This window comes from Hemiscyllium ocellatum, chromosome 12, assembly GCF_020745735.1.
Source record: "Hemiscyllium ocellatum isolate sHemOce1 chromosome 12, sHemOce1.pat.X.cur, whole genome shotgun sequence".
NCBI lineage: Eukaryota > Metazoa > Chordata > Chondrichthyes > Orectolobiformes > Hemiscylliidae > Hemiscyllium > Hemiscyllium ocellatum.
In genome coordinates, this window is record NC_083412.1 from 61,490,533 (window position 1) to 61,511,633 (window position 21,101).

The 21,101-nt window shown below is 40.9% G+C and overlaps 1 protein-coding gene across 1 annotated transcript in view; it reads left to right on the top strand.

The window, feature by feature from the left end:
- spag17 (sperm associated antigen 17) overlaps positions 1-21,101 on the top strand; it is a 225,401-nt gene that overhangs the window by 44,487 nt on the left and 159,813 nt on the right. The window contains exons 13-17 of the mRNA XM_060832789.1: positions 2,665-2,802; positions 10,105-10,194; positions 12,386-12,478; positions 13,318-13,431; positions 16,864-17,014. Of these exons, the coding sequence (XP_060688772.1) occupies positions 2,665-2,802; positions 10,105-10,194; positions 12,386-12,478; positions 13,318-13,431; positions 16,864-17,014 (586 nt within the window). The remainder of the gene's footprint in view (positions 1-2,664; positions 2,803-10,104; positions 10,195-12,385; positions 12,479-13,317; positions 13,432-16,863; positions 17,015-21,101) is intronic.

The following is a 21,101-nucleotide window of genomic DNA, read 5'->3' on the forward strand; positions in this document are numbered from 1 at the left end:
ACCTATTCAGCCTTAAATGCACACAAGGACTCTATTCCCACAGCTGTATGTGAACACGCTTAACTCTCTGGGAGGAGAAATTCCTCCTCCTCAGTCTTAAATTGGGTCCTTAAATCTAAGGCCGTGGTCTCTGGTCCTAGACTCTCCCCTAAGGAGAAACATCCTCTCAGCATTTACTCTGTCAAGCCCCTTAAGTATCCTTTAATGAGATCAGTGCTCATTCTTCTTAATTCCAATGAGTAGAGTGCTAATCTTTTTTGGAGAAAGTGAGGACTACAGAAGCTGGAGATCAAAGTTGAAAAGTGTGGTGCTGGAAAAGCACAGCCAAGGAGCAGGAAAGTGGACTTTTCGATCATAAGCTCTTAATGAAGAGCTTATGCTCAAAACGTTGACTCTCCTCCTCGGATGCTGCCTGACTGTCTATGCTTTTCCAGCACCACAATTTTCGACTCTCAATCTTTTTAACCTAAGCTTGTAAAACAATCTCTCCATCCTAATGAACCTTCTCTGAACTGGGTCCAATGAAATTTTATTTTTTCCCAAATAAAGGGACAAAAACAGCTTCAGTGTTTCAGACTGTGGTCTCACCAGCACCTGGTACAGTTGCAGTAAGGCTGATTTACTGTTATATCCCAACCCTCTTGAAATAAAGGCCAACATTCCACTAGCCTTCCTGATTATCCACTGTGCCAATGTGCTAGTTTTCTGTATTTTGTACACAAATACCCCCAAATACTTTTGTATTGCCTCTTTCTGTTGTTTTTCTTAGACGATTAAAGTGTAAAGGTTGCTAGTATGCCTTAGTTTTTACTATTTCCAAAAAAAAAGTTGTAATTCTATTTTTTTACGGTAACTTGCAGAGCAACATTGACAGTCCAGAAGGAAGTAGTTTCTTGTTAGAGTTATAAAGTCATAAAGCATGGAAACAGATCCTTTGGCCCAACTCATCCATGCTAATCAGGTTTCCTAAACTGAACTAGTTTAATTTGCCTATACCTGGTCCATAGTAAAAAGTGAGGTCTGCAGATGCTGGAGATCAGAGCTGAAAATGTGTTGCTGGTTAAAGCACAGCAGGTCAGGCAGCATCCAAGGAACAGGAAATTCGACGTTTCGGGCCAGAGCCCTTCATCAGGAAGGGCTGGTCCATACCCCTCTAAACCTCTCCTATTCATGTACCTGTTGAAATATCTCTTAAATATTTTAAGTGTACCCACCCCTAGCACTTATTCTGATAGCTCAATCCATATATGCACCATTCTGTGCATGCAAAAGTTGCCCCTCCAGTCCTTTAAATCTTTTGCCTCTCACTTTAAACTAGTTTTGGACTCTCCCTACCCTGGGAAAAAGACATTGGCTATTCATTTTATCTGTGCCCCTCATGGTTTTATAAATCTCTACATGGTCATGCTTCAGCCTCAATGCTCCAATCCCAGACTATCCAGCCTCTGCTTATAACTCAAACTTTCTAGTTTCGGTAAATTTTTGTAAATCCCTTTTTGCAGCTTTTCCAGTTTAATAACGTCTTTCCAAAGCAGGGCAGCCAGAAGTATACACAGTATTCCAAATGTAATCTCTTGTATAGCCATAACATGACGTCCCTGTAGTGCAAGTGTGCCAAATGGTTTCTACACCTGCTACCTGTCACACCACTTTACCCATAGATCTCTCTGTTCAATAACACATACCAGGTCCCTACTATTAACTGTATAAGTCCTGCCCTACCTAGTCTTACCAAAATGCAACAACTTGCATTTATTTGATTTAAACTCCATTCCTCAGCTTACTGGCCCAGTTGATCAAGATCCTGTTGTAGTCTTAGAAAACCTTCTTCACCGTCCACTATACCACCAATTTTGATGTCATCCACAAATTTACTAACCATGGCTCCTGCTTCTCCCAATTCGTTTTATATAAATGATGAACAACAGTGGATCCAGCACCAAGCCGATTCAATCACTGCATTATGGAATGCTCTAAGCATAAATGTTCAAAACCATGCTTCTTTAGCTTGGTCCCAACAGAAGCATTGTAGCTAAAGTTGCAGTAGATGGACTGAAGCAATTCAAGATGGTAGCTTACTGCCTCCTTCTCAAGGACAGTTTGGAATGGAGAACAAAGTCTGATCATGCCAGCGATGTTCACATCTCATTGAAAGAGTTATTTAACAATCTGCAGCCCTATGCTTACATTTAGAAGTGAGAAGAATCATTTCATTGAAATCGTACAATTGCATACTTTCTAAATAAATGTGGGAAAATCAGCTCTGTCACATTTGCAAATCCAAGGAACTGATACTAAGTGTTGCATAAGGCTACAGAATACCATAATATTTAAAACTAATTGCTGCAATTCATTTGAACCACTCTCATATCCCCGTTCACAGATTCAGAGAACTTCACAATCATTGTTCGATTAGGTTTTGAATTCTGAGCATCAGGATACCAAGATGTCAAGTATTATTGCCTTAAAATACATCGGATTGTCTCTGTGGTTTTGTTCCATTTGACAGTGTAACTCAAATCTTCATTATTATTAGAATAACAAATAGATTGGTTTCTGTGATAGTTTGCTTCAACTAAGATAGAAGATCATAGCAAAAACAGCTAATGCTCTGAGATGACTTTCAAACACTTCAGATCATCACCTACCTCTTGTTACATGCAGGTTATTGCAACAGAAGAAAGTCTAACTCCTCCAAGTGAAAGTATTCCAGTACCACGACAAGATGGACTGGACCAGATTCTGGTAGATTACATGATATCCACTGTGCTTGGCCTTGCAATGTCCGAAGAGGAGAAACAGGTACTGACAGATCATATTATATTACAATACAGATAAAGAGAACATCTTACTGTGACCCATGTTTGCTTAAAATGCATCATGAAACAATAATAAAATATATAACTATAAATATAAGCTCTGGCCCGAAAGGAGAATGAGAAAGTGGGGTGGAGATGATTTGAATTGGGTCATTAAAGGAACATTAAATAGCTGACAATAAATGATAAACCAATATAATTTAAGTAAGATTATATTATAAAGTTTTATTTTGTACATTGAACATTAGAATCCCTATAGTGTGGAAAGAGATCATTCAGCCCATCGATTCTGCAACGACCCTCCAAAAATGATCCCATCCAAACCCAGTCCCCTCCTCTATCCCTGTAGTCCTGTATTTACCATGGAGAATGCACTGAGCCTGCACACCCCTGGACACTACAGAAAATTTAGCATGGCCAAGCTATCTAACCTGTACATCTTTGCACTTGCCAAAGCAATCAGTATAAACCACGCAGACACAGAGAGAATGTGCAGACTCCATACATTCAGCCACCTAAGGCTGGAGTTGAATCGGGGTCCCTTGTGCTGTGAGACAGCATGCTTCCCATTGAGCCATCAAGCTGCTTTGTTATATTAGGCTCATTTATTTTAATTTTTGCAAAACTTTCTCTTAACATGATAATGTATGGAATATAATATCTTTAAATTTGTTTTATTCAGCAATTTTATGTTTGAGGCAAGGGAAATTGAGGGGAGATTTTATGATAGCATATAATTTATGACCAATCTAGATAAGGTAAACAGAAAATGTTCCCATTTGTTGATGGCGCAAAGACAAAGTGCACAGATTTAACATTTTAGAGAAGATTTTCATAAGGGGTGAAAGAAGAACTCTTTTACTTAAATTGGATATTGTTGGTGAGGTACAGGTGATTAGTGATTTCAACTGAAAATCAGATGGACATGAGGGAAATGAAGAGGCAGCGCTACCAGAATACAGAGAACTGGATTGACTGCATTGCTCTATAAAGAGTAATGGGCCACTTGCCTCCTCATATATTGAAGTTACTCTCTGAGCCTATAATTCTGGAATGCAAAATCAGATCAAAACTTTCTGTTGGAGAAAAGATTGTGGCATCATAAGCAATGTACAAATGAGCATGAAATTACAAAGAGCTATTGATAGATTAAGTGAATGGGCATAACTGTGATAAATGAATTTCAGTGAAGACAATCATGAGATCATCATTTGAAATCTGGAAAGGATACAGCAAAGTACATTTAAGTGGTGAAAAACTAGAAACAGTGGAGATCCAAAGCAGTTTGCCTGTACGTGGATCATTAACATATCATGAAGGCATAGAAAATAATCAAAAAGTCTAATGAAATGCTGACCTTTATGTTAAGAAGAACTGAATACACCAGGGTAGAATTCATGTAATATCATTTCTGGTTGAGAAGGCACATAGCTAGCCATTTTGAACAATATACTTTAAGAAGGATATTTTGGCCTTAAACAGAGTACAGCATAGACTCACCAGAATTATTCTTGAACTCCAACGTTTGAAGTATAAGGAGAGGTCTCACAAACTAGGGTTTATAGTTTAGGAGAGTAAGGAGTGACTTCATTAACATTTTCAAGACACTAAGGAGAAACTGATATGATTGATAGAGAAAAACTATCGCTGTTGTGGAGTCTAGGACCAAGAGCCGAGATCTAAAATGTGGAGCCAGACATTTCAGAAATAAAATTACACGCAAAATATTCTAAAAGTTTGATACTTCCTCAAAGGGTACTGGATCTACATCAGTTGTAAATTTTATGACTTATAGATTTTTGTTATTCAAAGTTTCGAAGGAATATGAAGAAAGGCAAATAAGTGGAAATGGGTTGTCGATTAGCAGTGACCTCACTGATTTGGTGAAATAGACTTGAGGGACTTAATGGCCTAAAAACAGAAAGTGCTGGAGAAACTCAACAAGTATGGCAGTATTGATGGTGAGAGAAACAGAATTAACATGTTGTGTCCAATCATAGATAGAATCCCTGCAGTATGGAAACAAACCCTCCATCCCAACAGGTACACACCATCCCTCCGAAGTGTAACCCACGCAGACCCATTCCCCTACTCTATTGTCCTCCATTTACCCCTGAAAATGCACCTGACCTACAAATCCATGAACTCTATGGGCAATTTAGTATATGGCCAATTCACTTAACACACACATCTTTGATTGTGGAAGGAAACAAGAGCACCCAGAGGAAACCCACACAGACATGGAGAGAATGAATAATCTCCAACAGACAGTCACCCGAGGCTGGAATCAAACCTGGGTCCCTGGCGCTGTGAGGTAGCAGTGCTAGCCATTAAGCCACCATGCCATCCACTGATTCTGAAATAAAGAAGAATTTTGTTTATGAGGGTAGTAATTTGTAAAATTGTGCACAGCAAACAGCTGTGGAGACTGGCTTGTTAACTACAGAGGAACCTCGGTTATTCGCCATTTGATTAGCCAAATTTCAGATTATCCGAACTAGATCGTAAGGTCCTGATGCTTGGCTAAATTGTGCTATCCAGCATTCGATTATCCAAACAAAATACTCACCGCCCATATTGTTCGGATAATCGAGCTTCCTCTGTATATTCAAGGATGAGATAGATGTCTAATCAGTAATGGAATTAAGGACTATGAGGAAAAGGTTGGAAACTGTGGATGAGGGTGATCAGATTAGCCAGAATCTCATTTAATGGCTGACTTCTGCTCCTAAGTCTTACAATCCTGTGGTTTTAACTATTAGCTATAATGTCCTTTTTAGCTATTGCTTTCTGCACTCTCTTCATTGAACCAGGTTTGATGTCCCAGCTTAGATTACGATAGAGCGGTGATATGCTGGGTCAAGAGTTTTCAGGTAGTACTTGAGTAGATTCTGTTGCTGTTGATGGCCAGCAGCACGTTATGGATGCCCAGTTTTTGATTTACTGGATCTGATTAAGGACATCCCCTGTAGCATGGTTAAAGTGCCTCACATTGTGATGCTATGTATCCTCAATATAAAGATGGAACTTTGTTTCACAGTCCTTGTGAAGACAGTTAAAAATCACACAACACCAGGTTATAGTCCAATTATACCTGTTGGACTATAACCTGGTGTTGTGTGATTTTTAGCTGAAAATGTGTTGCTGGAAAAGCGCAGCAGGTCAGGTAGCATCCAAGGAACAGGAGATTCAACGTTTCGGGCATAAGCCCTTTTTCAGGAACGTCGAATCTCCTGCTCCTTGGATGCTGCCTGACCTGCTGTGCTTTTCCAGCAACACACTTTCAGCTCTGATCTCCAGCATCTGCAGACCTCACTTTCTCCTTGTGTGATTTTTAACTTTGTACACCCCAGTCCAACACCGGCATCTCCAAATCTTGTGAAGACAGTCACCCATACCAATATTAGTGTGGATGCACACATCTGCAACAGAATGATTAGTGAGGACAAAGTCAAGTAGATTTTTCCCTTTTGTTGGTTCTCTCACAACTGCGCAGACCCAATCGAGCACCTAAATCCTTGGGGATTCCTCTAGCTTGGTCAGTAGTTGTGCAACTGAGCTGGTAGACATTGAAGTCACAGACCAGGGTACATTCTGTGCCCTTGCCATTCTCAGAGCTTCCTTCAAGCTGTGTTCATATTTAAACTGATACCATGCGACTTCATGGGGTCAGCAATGTTGAGGGCTCCCAGGTCAACTCCATCCTGACAGTAAACCACTGTTTCACCACCTTTAGTGAATCAATCCTGCCGAGAGGCGAGGGTGTACTCAGGGATGCTGATGGTGACATTGCCTATGCAGTATGATTCTGGGAGTATGACCAAGTCAGGTGGTTGCTTGAGTAATCTGTAGGGCAGTCCTTCAAAATTTGTCATGAGCCTTCAGGTGTTTTTGATGAGAACTTTGTAGCAACAATAGGGCTGGACTTACCAGTATCAGGGAGGCCTCAGACATATCCAGCTTTTTCCTTAGCTTAGGATTCCTCACCAATGTGGTCGACAAGGTCCTTAGGCCCATCCAAGCCAATCCCCACACTTCTGCCCTCACCACTTCCTCTCCCTCCTATAACAATAGGGTCCCCCTTGTCTTCACTTTCCACCCCACCAGCCTCCGTATTCAAAGAATCGTAAGCCACCAATTCTAGTACCCCCCACAGGATGCCACCATCAGAAATGCATTGCTCTCCCCTCACTTGTTTGCATTCCCCAGGGACCAATCCTTCTGAGGTACCCTGGTCCACTCCTCCTCACTCCCTATACCTCCTCACATGTCCATAGCACCTTTCCAAGCAATCAACAGAATGTGTAATGCTTACTGTTTACCATCTCCCACTTCACTATCAAAGGCTCCAAATGCACTTTCCAGATGAAGCAGCAATTTCCCTGCACTTCCTTCAGTCTAGCATACTGCATTCATTGCTCACTCTCCTCTGCATTGTGGAGATGAAAGGTACTGTTGGTGACTGCTTTGTGGAACACCTTCAGTCTATCCATGAAAATTACCCTGAGCTTCCAGTTGCCTTCCACATCAGCACACCACCTTGTCCTCATGCCAACATTTCAGTTTCAGACCTGCCGCAGTGCCGCGGTGAAGCTTAACGCATGCTTGAGGAACAGTATATCACCTACCGCCTTACAGCCTTCGGGAATCAACATTGAATTTAACAATTTCAGAGGATGAACACCTTTCTCCATTTTTGTTACTGAAGTAACTTCACAGAGGACGGTCCCATAATCAAGTCGTCCTTTATTTACACATGCTTGGCATTTGATACTGATCTAACTTCCTCAGAGCAAGCTCTCAGAGTGAACATAATCTCTGACACTCCTGTTTACCTCTGTCAGCCCAGGCTTTTATATCTGTCAGCGCAGGCTCTTTGATTGAACCAGCCCTAATCAGGGAGCTCATTCTGTTGAGGTCCACCTGGCTGACCTTGTTATAACCACTACACTTAGCCACCCCCCAACATCCCCAGTTCTTGTTTGGTGTGGGTTTCTTCCAGGACAGACAAACTATTATAACTGTTCATCCTGATTATTGGCATCCTTCAGTACATGCTGTTCTCCGGCTTCCATTCAGCAATTCCTTTGTTTTCGTCTCTTTCTTTCCTTAGAAAAACTGTTTTCCAGCTGCTTTCACTTCCAAAGAAGAATCACTGGACTTGAAGTATTACCTTGGTTTTTCTCTCCGCAGATGCTGCAAGACCTGCTGATTTTCTCCAGTTCTTTCTGATTTTGTCCCTCCATAGCTGTTCTATTGTTTTTTCCCCAGGTATTGGTACAGAGGAATTTGCAACTCACATGCCTCATGTGAGATAGTAGGAGACAAAATGGCAGAAATTGATGTCAAAATCGCTACAGCAAAAGTTAATTCCTTCTATAAGTCAGAAGATTTCAACAAATGCTGTAAATGTTGTTACTGGGTTCTACTTTTGAAAAAAAGCAGGAGGCTGAAGGAATATAGCAAGCAAGGCAACATCAAGAGGTGGAGAAGTCACCATTTCAGATGTGACCCTTCTTTCGGAGTGGGAGTGGGTATAAAAGGAGCTGCAGATAAAGTGGGGCAGATGGGGAGGGTTTTGGGTGGGGGTAAGGGCAGAATAGTGAAACACAGGTCGAGGGTACAGTTTTGTTGAACGATGGGAGGAACCAATTTGGTTGGTAGCTGGAAGGAAGCATCGGTCAGAGGATTGGAAGGAAGGGGGAAGGGCCAGAAAGGGAGGCAGGGGGGATATGAAGGGAGGTTATTAGAAATTGGAGAACTGTATGGAGATCAATGTGGTCTCCTCTATATTGGGGAGACAGGATGCCAACTCGCAGAATGTTTCAAGGAACATTTCTGGGACACACGCATCAAACAACCCCACCACCCTGTGGCTGACCACTTCAACTCTCTCTCCCATTCCACCAATGACATGCAAGTTCTGGGCTTCCTCCACCGCCAAATCCAAGCCACTCAACACCTGGAGAAAGAACTCATATTCCACCTTGGGACCCTCCAATCACACAGCATCAACGTTGATTTCACCAGTTTCTTCATTTTCCTTACTCCCACCTCATCCCAGATCATACCCTCCAACTCAGCACCGCCCTCTTGAAATGTCCTGCCTGTCCATCTTCTTTCCCACCTATCTGCACCACCCTTCCTTCCCACCTAACACCATCGACCCCCACCTCCATCTGCCTATTGCCTTCCCAGCAACCATGCTCCCAGCCCCAATCCACCCTCTTATTTATCCCTCAGCCCACTTCTCCCCCACCACATTCCTGATAAAGGACTAAGGTTGATTCTCCTGCTCCTTGGATGCTGCCTGACCTGCTGTGCTTTTCCAGTGCCACACTTTTCGACTCTGATCGCCGGCATTGGCAGTCCTCACTTTCTCATAATGAGACAAGACCTCCTTCCCAGTAGGCAATGTATGCAAGCATGGTACATCTGGTGACACACCGACTACTCACTGCTGTCCTACTTCTCTGCCCGTCACCCTTCAAGTTGTGCCTTCTTTCCTACAAGGCAAGAAAGCAGTGAGGTGAGAATGTTGGCAATGACTTGGGTGTAAAGGAGGAAAAGAATACTTGTGGACCATCTTGCATGGGTGCAAGAAGACAGCAGGCTAAGACTCAAGTGAGTGTTTTGGCTGTGAGATAAGCATATAGTTGTTTGGAGAGGGAATGTGTCATACCTTGAGGGATGCTGTGTATCAAGTGATGAGTATAACAGAGTGGGAATTGGCACCCTTGTGCATTGTCTCCAGATTGAATGTAATCTCTACCCTGAGTAAATGACTTCCATGACCATTTCCATCTACACCAACATATTTGGTGAGATTGTCCTGTTTCACTGTCCTTGGAAGCTCACTTCATCACTACCCCTCAATTTGATCTCCGTGTGAGTGTGAGACATCCGAATAGAGATAGGGTCAGCTGCCTTCTCTATTCCTTGGGTGATGCTTGATGTATTCATTTTCTCCTAAACTTTTATCACTTTAAATGGAAATTCCTTTCTGACTAATGTCACATTGGTAGGTGAGAGAATTTGGAGAGGGCTCTCACTTGAATAGTTCTATGAAACGGAAACTGGGAAATCAGGTCTTTGACCAAATTTTTTGTACTGCTGTACCAGAAACTAAGGTGGCATGACTCCACCCTTTATCCTGGAACATATTTGTCTGATCCTACTGCAGAGATTTATTTATTGGTAACAAATGCCTGAGATAAGGATAATGTGAAAACAAAAAAATCTTGACCCCTGAATAACATTTTCCACCTTTAAAACTTTTATACAGAAAATAATTGAGGAGTTTAAGGAACCTTCGCAGAAGCAAATATCTAATTCATCCAGGCGTACATCATTCCAAGAAAACTTTACAGACCAGGCAAGTAATAAAATCTGACTCTTCTATCATTTATCTGGTAATGCATGTACCCTGCCTTAGTTCTTTCTTGTTGCATTTAGTTATTTTATTAGTTTTTGTGGAACCAAATCCAACATCAGAGATCATCTTCCCAGTCAAATTTACTGAGCAGCAGTAATTATTCTTCAACGTTTTAATTTTTAAAGACATTTGTCCATGTTATGTGGATGTCATTGGCTAGGCCAGTATTTATTGCGTATCCCTGATTGGCCTGGAGAGTAAGCTTCCTTCTTGAACAGCTGCAGCTATTGGGATGTAGTGACATCTGCAGTGCTGTTAGAAAGGCTGTTCCAGGATTTTGAGCTCGCGACATAGTTTCATGTTGGGATGGTGTATGACTTGTTGGGGATTGTACAAATAGTAGAGATCCTTGCACCTGCTGCCTTTGTCGTTTTAGATGGTAGAGGTCACGGAGGAGAAATCTGGCTGACTTTCTGCAGTGAACCTTGTAGACTGTATACCACTGCATTGTGGGTGAAGGATGTTCATGTTGAAGGCGATGGAGGGGAGTAGGCTGATTTGTCCTGGATGATGTCAAGCTTCTTGAGCTTTGTTGGAGTTGTTCTGATTCAAGCAGGTGGATAGTATTCCTCCTAACTTGTGTCTTGTAGATGGTGCATAATCACTGGGGAGACAGGAGGTGAGTTGCCTGCTAAAGAATTCCCAGCCTAAATTTATAGTCAAATTATTGATAAGGTTAATCCAGTTGGGGTTCCAGTCAATAGTAATCCCAGCATGATAACAACAGGGAATTCAACAGCGATATTGCCATAGAAAGTTAAAGGGGTGATAGTTAAATTCTCCCTTGTTGTAGAAAATTTTTGTCTGGCTCTTGTGTGTCACCAATGTCACTCGCTACCTAATAGCCCAAACCTGAATGTTGTCTGAGTCTTGCTGCACTCAGATACAGACTATGGTGCTAAACATTGTGCAATCATCAGCAAATATCTGACTTGTGATCTTATGATAAGCAGCTGAACATGGTTGAGATGATTGATCTCCAGCAACTATCAGCATTTTTATGTTAGGTATAATTCTAATTGGTGGTTAATTTTTCCCAATTCCCAATTATTACGGTTTTGCTAAGATTCTTGATGTCATTCTCAGTTGAATGCTATCTTGATTTCAATGCTAGTTGCTTTCACCTCGAACGTGGATTTCAACTCTTCTGTCCATATTTGTACCAAGGCTGCAATAAGCTCAGGAGCCAAAACAAGCATCAATGAGCAGTTTGTTCCTTTGCAAATATTCCTTAAAACAATGTCAGTGACCCCTTTCAGTTTTTTACCGTACTGATTATCAAGAATAGACTGAAAAGGTAGTAATTGACAATTTCCATTTGTCTTCATTTTTGTACACAGGATATACATGTACAATTTTCCACTGTATCAAGTAAATGCCAAAATTGGAGTTATACTGGAACAGCTTGGCTTAGGTTGTTCTAGAACCCTAGTTTTCAGCACTATCATCAAAATGTTGACCGAAGCCTTTACAAATCAATTACCTTCAACTGTTTCTTGATATCATGTGAAGTGAATCAAATTTGTTGAAGACTGGCATCTGTGATGCTGAGAATCTCAGGAAAGTAAAAGATATATGTGTCACCTCCCACCTCTGTCTTGCTGATATGCATTGGCTGTCTCAAAATTTTAAACTTTAACTTCACTTGTTCACTCCATGGACTCTATGTGTGAATTATATCTACAATGTCAATTAAAGAGCTTATGAGAAATGAAAGGTGCTGTATGAAATAGTAATGACATTTTTAAGAATGAAACTGAAGTTAAGCATGGACTGAAGCAAGCATGTTAACACAAATGAATATGATCAAAATTATCAAAACGGTGACTATTTTAATGTCCTTAATATTATTAACTAGAGTTGAGGAATAAATTATATGTTATTGCTATATATTCTTTCACAATGTATGTGAAAGGTAGAATGTGCATTTAGAACTTTTTTATATACTTTTTAAATACAATTAGAAATTATTAACATGACTCCTCTGTGTTTCTCCATGAATAGGAAGATATTAGAGGGATATTATCTGGTTGGCCTGGATGAGTTGGACCGAAGGGTCTGTTTCAATTATGTATAACTCTATGACTCTACGACTGAAGGTTCATACTTGTTTCACTTGTAATGTATGCAGATTTTTTCAGATGAAGAAGTTTCTTGCCAAATTTCAAAAAATCCAGAACCACAAGAGGATGTACAGAAACCTGTACTCGAGAAAGAACAACAGGTACCTCCACAAATTCCACTAAAGTACAGACAGATAGCCCAAAAAAATTTTGTGTTTATGCCTTTCTTATGACTCATTTGTACGCAGGCAACAATTAATGAATTACATATGCCAGAATTTGCACACACAATTTACACCTGTAGATATTTAAGATCAGTTGGAAGTAATACTATACATACTTACAGATTGGAAAATACCAGCAATTTCATTACCGCTGGAGTATGATTTAGCACCAGCAACCCCTCAGCCCTTGCCCAGAGCTTTCAGCTATATATTCTGCAAGAAATTGTACCTAAAACTTTAGCTTGACTTTTTCCTACTCTTCCAGTTGTTTATCCATTTTTGTTCTGTATCTATTCAAACTTCTATCACAGGGTTAAATTTAGGTTTTCTTCTTCTTTTTAAAATATAAATACATACCTTTAGAGAGTTGTGAACCTGTGGAATTCTCTCTCACAGAAAGCTGGTGGGGCCAATTCATTAGATAGATTCAAAGGGAGTTGGATGTGTCCCTTGCAGCTAAGGCGATCAAGAGATATGGGGAGAGGATGGGACTGGGATACTGAGATTGCATGATCAACCATGATCATATTGAATGGTGGTGCAGGCTCAAAAGGCTCAGTGGGCTACTCCTGTAGCTAGTTTCTATGTTTCTACATATTTCTTCAGTGAAATATATAATGTTATCCAGTAAAACCATGGCTCGGAGTCCTATTTTTGTTTACCAACACATTCCATTTATATCAACAAATATTTGATGTGTCTTGACAATGAATAATCTTAACTCATTAATTCTGATTTGAGTATAATATGCCCTAACATTTGATGTTATTACACAGATATTAATTGAAGAGTTAAACAAAACTGAACAAAAGGGATCACATGATGAGCCTAAACAGCCTTTGCTTCTTAATCTCCATGATGCATTGACGTGGCGGACACATCACCTGAAGGTAGCTTATTTATGTGTGTGTGAGGGAAACACGGATGGATTCACTGTTTTTCATGCTTTGCCATTCAAGGGTTTGGTTATCATAAAATTATCATCTCAACTACGACATCATTAGTGTAGGTGACAATTATTTAATGAAGTGAATCAAAGCATCCGAGCAATCTGTTGAGCACAATGACCAAGCACCCATGATTAACCATGTTTATCTTTGGTAACTTGTTTACCTGGCTGGATAAAGGGAGATAGCAACCTCTCCCTCTATGTTTGCAAAACTAAAGAGCTCATCACTGACTTCATAAAGAAAGGGGGAAGATAAGCCTCTACCGACATCAATGGAGCTGAGATGGAGAGTGTCGAGAATGTCAAGTTCCTAGGAAAGATGATAACCAATAACCTGTTCTGGCCTTCCCACATTGAGGCGATGGTCAATAAGGCACAACAATGCCTCTTCTTTCTCAGGGGACTAAGGAAGTTCGGCATGTACATTAAGACCCCCACCAACTATAAATGCCATAGAAAATATTCTATCTCAATGCATCATGACTTGGTATGGCAACTGCTCTGACCAGGACTGTAAGAAATTTCAGAAAGTTGTGTGCACAGCCCAAACCATCTTGCAAGCTAGCTTCCCATCCATGGACTCCATCTGCATCTTGTCACTGTGGAAAAACAGCCAATATCATCAAAGACCCGTCCCACCCCAGTTGTGCTCTCTTCCAACCTCCCCCAACAGTCAGAAGATACAAAAGCCTAAACACACTTACCAACAGGTTCAAGAACAACATCTTACCTGTCAAATGGACCTCTCTAATTTCAAACCAATATTGATCTGCTGTTGTGCACCTCCTGTGGAACAGTAACCTTGTATGCCTCACTTTGTTTAAGCAACCTATGATCAGTATGGCCTTGTATGTTATTACCTGCCTGTATTGCAGCGAAACAAAACATTTCACTGTACCTAGGTACATGTGACAACAATGAATCAAATCAAAAGGAAAGCTGTTTTCACTTGCAAAAAGAGTATGAATGTGAGGGCATAGATTTAAAATGATGTGCAGGGAAGCAAAGGTAATGTAAGAAACTCATTCAGTGAGCAGGAAGGGTATGGAATGCACTGTGTGGAAGTATAGTGAAGCCACAGAAATAATTTTTAGTCAACCAGTGACAAATCTCCTGGATGGGTGGAATTTGAAGGGATCACTTAGGATCCAAGATGGAGATGCCGCCACTGGTCACATTCTACATGGATTTGGGAAAGGGAAATTATGTCTTACAAGCGTGTTGGCATTCGTTGGCGATGCACTTTGGAGCACAGATGAAGGAGGATTAATGATGTAGTGTTTTTGGAATTTACACATTTTCAATAAAGTCCAAGAACAGGACATTAATAAACTAAATTAGATCACATAGGAGTGGGAACAGAATTTGTTAATAAACTGAAAACAGAGAAATAAGTTGGTCATACTCCATTGGCAAGTTCTTCGTTGTGGAGTACTGAAAGGATCAGTTATCCAATTATTGGATTATCCGAAGGAGATCTCGAGGTCCCAACAGAAACATTACATCAAAGACGTGTTTCCAACACTGATCACATCTTTTGTTTCCAGTGATTAAAAGTGCACTCAGTACTGCAGAGAACAGTCCTGAACTGATGGGAGCGCAGGCACCATCTTTAAATGACTGACCTCCCGCGCTCTCTCTCTCCACACTTTCCCTGGAGTTCTACACAGGTGTGAACCCTGACCCCCCCCCCCCCCCCCCCTTCCCCAGATAATCTCTCCAACATTGTCCTGTACAAGACAAAGATGGAACCTGTCAAAAAGTTGCAGTAAGTGTGTGTGTGTGTGTGTACACGCTAATTGGAGACTCACCCCCCCCCAAAATCAGGGGTGGATGGGGGGTGCACGGGGAATGGGAGTGGAGGCAGTGTTTGACAGGGTTGGGGGGAGCAGGTGGGCCTCGGTGTTGAATGGGGTTGGGGCAGGCAGGGGGACGGTGTTGATTGGGGTGGGGGGGGCGGGTGGGGGCCAGTATTGGACAGGGTTTGGGGGGTGCGGTGTTGGACAGGGTTTGGGGTGGGCGGGGGCAGGAGCTTGCACACGGTGTGCTGCTGCCTAGTCTGAACAAGGAGCAGGCTTTACAGAAAACTCTGAGCCCCAGAGGAACGACATTGAATCGATTAACCAAATAATAAATTATCCGAATGAAGTAGTGCCCGCCCATTTCATTCGGATAATCGAGGTTCCTCTGTACATGGTTTGGAGTTGCCGGTGTTGGACTAGGGTATACAAAGTTAAAAATCACACAACACCAGGTTATAGACCAACAAGTTTATTTTGAAGCACTAGCTTTCGGAGCGTTGCTCCTTCACATTCTCCCCAGTGCTCCGAAATCTTGCGCTTTCAATAAACCTGTTAGACCTGATATTGGGTAATTTTTAACTTAGCATAAATACAACAAGCAATTGCCTGTTGCCCTTTGATGCAAATGGATTTGAGTGCAGGAGTTAAGCAGTCTTTCTGCAATTGTATAGAGTCTTGGTTATCCTAGATTATTGTGTGCAGTTATCTAAGGAAGGATAGGTAAGGAAGTGTAAAGGGAGTGCACAAAAAGACACCAGACTAATCCCCGGAATGACGGGTTTGTCATACAAGGAGAAATTGAGCATTCTGGGCCTGTATCTTTTAGAGTTTTGAAGTGAGTTGGAGTGATCTCATTGAAAATTTAGAAATTCCTATTCTTACACGGCATGTCAGGGTAGATATGGATAGGATACCTGGTAAAACTGCAACATTTGAAAGGCATTTAAAATGCATCTGGATGGATACATGGATAGGAAGGGTTTAAAGGGATATGGGCTAAATTCTGATAAATGGGACGAGATTAATTTAGGATATCTGGTCGGGGTGGAAGAATTGGACTGAAGGCTATTTCCATGCTGTGCAGCTCTATGACGGTAAGTCTGGAATCAGTGTCAGAATATGGTGTAGGTACTTTAACACTGAGATGAAGAGGATTCATTTCACTCAGATAGAAAGGAATCTTTGTAATTTTGTAGCCAGAAGGCTTTGAAAGCACAGTTATTAAGCATGTTCAACTCAATAGATTGCTAGAAAGCAATGATATCAAGAGGTGTATACTGGATAAAAACAGTGCAGAGGTACATGGTCAACCATGAATTTTTGAATGGTGGAAGAGTTTCTGAGTCAAATAGCCTCCTCTTTCTTCCTATGTTCCTATGTGCCAGAAATTTAGTTTAACTCATTCTCTGTTTCTAAACAGAACCATATCTTTTATTTTTAAAAAGAAACAAAATTAACGAGTTAATAAGTTCTATGGGTTTTTATCTGTTTCACCTTTGCTCTACTCTCAATTTTTGCAATAGAATTATTTTACTAAAAATGGAACGACCTGACTTTTGCTCTTATTTCAGACACTGCAAGGCTTTGACCCTGGCAAGGTTGAACAGGAAATGATGAAAAAACTGCCTTTAGAAAAGCTCCTTAATTTTACTCGTCCTTCACCTGAGGTTGATGCTAGACGTTTGGCCAGTATCCAAGAGCTTATGTACCATTGCACCAATGGTGAGATATTGCAGCTACATTCTCGCATTATTATTAATACAATTTTATTGATAAGGATGTGCTGGTGTTAGACTGGCTGGACAAGGGCAGAAGTCATATGTAACCAGGTTATTGTCCAACTGGTTTATTTGAAATCACAAGCTTTCATAACCCTGCTCCTTCATCAAGTGGAGTGAAGAGAAGTACACAGGCACATAATTTACAGGCAGAAAATCTTACAAATGGTGTGTGTGAAGTGCCAACAGGCTGAATAATAAGTCTCTGCAGATGATCAAATGTGTCAGACGGTGTGAGTAAAGTGTCACAGCTGAATAGCAAATGTAGTGATTGCCTATAATCCAATTAATTGAGGCTAATTGTAGCGCAACCCAAGATTACTGTTAAGACTGTCTTCATGGGTACAAAACTTCACTATCAGTTTTGCTCGGCAATTCTGCATTGTGTATGTCAAAGGCCGCCTTGAAGGATGCGTACCCAAAGATCAGAGACTGAACATCCTTGACCGCTGACGTATTCCCCAACTATGAGGGAACATACCTGTCTGGCGATTGTTGCACAGTGTCCATTCATCCGTTGTCATAGTGTCTGCCTGGTCTCGCCAATATACCATGCCTTGGGTCATCCTTGCCTGCAGCATACGAGGTAGACAACATTCACCGAGTCACATGAGTATCTGTTGTGTACGTGTGAAGGTCGTATCTGAGTTGATGTTCTGACATGTCTTGCAGGGTTGTGTGGTGTTGTGGCCGATGTTGTCTTGATGGCTGAGTAGTTTGCTGCGAACAACAGTCTGTTTAAGGCTTGGTTGTTTCAAGGTGACAAGTGGAGACATAGGGATGATCTTGGTGAGATGGTCGTCATCTTCAATGATATCTTGAAGGTTGTGAAAAACATTGTGTCGTTTCTCCACTCCGGGGAAGTACTGGACGATGAAGAATCCTCTATCGGTTGTGCGTGTCTGAGGAGGTTGTTGCAGTTTTTCACTGTGACACTTTGGAGCTGGCAATTGATGAGTTAAGCATTGTATCCCATTCTTATAAGGGTGTCTTTCAGCATCTTTAGGTGCCTGTTGCTCTTCTCCTCTTCTGAGCAGATTCTTTATATAAGATGGAACGTCCAGGTGTGTTGGCTTTGTGTACCTTTGTGTATCCTGTACAAGACGTACGCGGGAAGCCATCCCCTACAGTCAAGTCCTGTACACATACAGTCATCCGAGGGTGGAATTGAACATGGGTCCCTAGCACTGTGATGGAGCAGTGCTAACCACTGAGTCACCATGCCGCCCCACGAGAGTTCCAAGACAGAGCAAGACAATATTGGCCTATGAGGTTGTAGTTAAAACAATGCAATCTCAGGTGGATAAGGAAGGTCTGATAAAAAAAAGTACATCTAATCCAAAGCCTAGTAATAAGGAGATGCTTAAATTTGTACAAGTCCTTCTTAATTTGGAGAAAAGGGAGTGGAGGCATTCTCTACTTCGTTCAAAGAAAGTAAGCAAAGCAAATAAAGTAGCCAAAGCAATGTTGGACACATTATTTTGCAAAGCAGATTGACTGAAAGAGCATATGGGATTTATGCATCACTTTCAGAAGAGGTTCCTATAGATTGGGGACAGCTATTCTGGATGATATACAAGTTAGTTCCTGAGGCATGCAGGCAAAAGTTTGAAACATTAGGGAAGACTTATATTAAATTTGAAAATGTAGATCAAAATAATTTTGATAACTGGATTCAGGCATTAGGAGTAAATGCCATGTGTAAAGCTCTGTGAGAACATATTTCCTGAGATAACTTTTAAAATTCTCTTCTTCCAGTAGTTAGAACTCATGTAAAAGACCAGAGCAACAGTTAGACTGCTTCAACGTGAGCAAGTGCGAGGTCTTGCACTTTGGCAAAAAGAATAAAAGCATAGACTACTTTCTAAATGGTGAGAAAATTAGTAAAGCCAAAGTACAAAGGGATCTGGGAGTGCTAGTCGAGGATTCTCTAAAGGTAAACATGCAGGTTGAGTCCGTGATTAAGAAAGCGAATGTAATGTTGTCACTTACCTCAAAATGGTTGGAATATAAAAGCAGAGATGTGCTACTGAGACTTTATAAAGCTCTGGTTAGGCCCCATTTGGAGTACTGTGTCCAGTTTTGGTCCCCACACCTCAGGAAGGACATACTGGCACTGGAACGTGTCCAACGGAGATTCATACGGATGATCCCTGGAATGGTAGGTCTAACATATGAGGAACGGCTGAGGATCCTGGGATTGTATTCATTGGAGTTTAGAAGATTAAGGGGAGACTTAATAGAGACGTACAAGATAATACATGGCTTGGAAAGGGTGGACGCTAGGAAATTGTTTCCATTAGGCGAGGAGACTAGGACCCGTGGACACAATTAGAGGGGGTAAATTTAGAACAGAAATGCGGAGACATTTCTTCAGCCAGAGGGTGGTGGGCCTGTGGAATTCATTGCCGCAGAGTGCAGTGGAGGCCTGGATGCTAAATGTCTTCAAGGCAGAGATTGATAGATTCTTGTTGTCTCGAGGAATTAAGGGCTATGGGGAGAACGCTGGTAAGTGGAGTTGAAATGCCCATCAGCCATGATTGAATGGCGGAGTGGACTCGATGGGCTGAATGGCCTTACTTCCACCCCTATGTCTTATGGTCTTATGGTCTTATAGACTGGCACCAGAAATAGCTGATTATTGTGAGCTGATTATAAAATTAATTATTTTTCCCATAACCTCCAAAAACTCAAGGAGGATGGAAGCAATGCAAACAGCCTAGGTAAGGAATTGGTTACTCATGATATTTAAAGAATTCTTTCTCAGACTTGAAAGGAAAGGGCTGAGGTTTGAAGTGAAAACTGATGGCATAAGGTTTTCCACTGTAACAAAGTGGGACTCCTTCATTCAGAATACTGTAAACTGGATGGGAAACCTATGGAACTTATTGAGCTTAAAGAATGATTTGTGAAACTTAATAGAAACTTAATAGTTTTTTAAAAATATATATTTAGGAACATAGGACTTAAGAGCCATTCAGTGTTTCAAACTCCCACTGCAATTCAATAAGATCATAGCTGATTTGTGCAGTCCCAACTTCACTTACTTTCTGGCCGTATGACCCTTATCTCACTTGTCTATGAAAATTTAATTTGACATGGCATTGAATAATTCTGGGGAAAGAACTCCACATAACAACCTTTTATGATGGAAATATTTCACTTCAGATGTTTATTCCAGCTCAGTTTTGACATGTTTGCCTTTGATCAGGCAGTTGCAAGCTGTATTTCTGTGTGAAGATTTGAGCACTCATGTCAATTTTATGACCAGAAAGTTGTAGATACATATGATTTCTCAGTTTCCATTCCCATTAGACAAGTCTCCATATCAGTAGGCTTGAAGTCCAATCATCTAAGCTGATATTCCATTCCTTTACAAATGGTGTATTACTTTGTTGAAAGATACTACAGTTGAAACACATTTGAGGTCCCACATTCCTGTTCTGATGGTTCAAATGAATATTATTCATACAATGGCATTGCTGAAAAATTAGAAAATTCCTACAATATTCAAATATTTCTTCATCCATGTATCTATTTTAGAAAATCACATTAGTTCATCTTGTCATTGTTTACACTAAATTGCTACATTACAATGGGATGGTGTTTGTAAATACAACTTTGCAATCAAAAATATAGAAAAATAAAGTCATCAATTTTGCATTATTTTAATATGAATTTAAGGATCCACTAACTTTTATGCTGATTTTGAGCAGGACTTGTGTGCAATATTTTTAAGATGAGAGGAGTAAGTTTAAAAAAGGACATGAGGGGCAACATTCTTACACATAGAAAGTGTAGTTAGTGGAATAAACTGCCAGAGGAAATGGTGGATGCAGATGCAGTTACAACATTTTAAGATCATTTGGAAATGTACATGAATAGGAAAGGTTTGGAGGAATATGGGTAGGCAATTGGGACTAGTTTGGTTTGGGAATATGGTTGGCATGGACTAGTTGGACCAAAGGGTATGTTTCCATGCTGTACGACTCTATAAAAAGTCATAACTTCACAAAATAATTCATTGTATT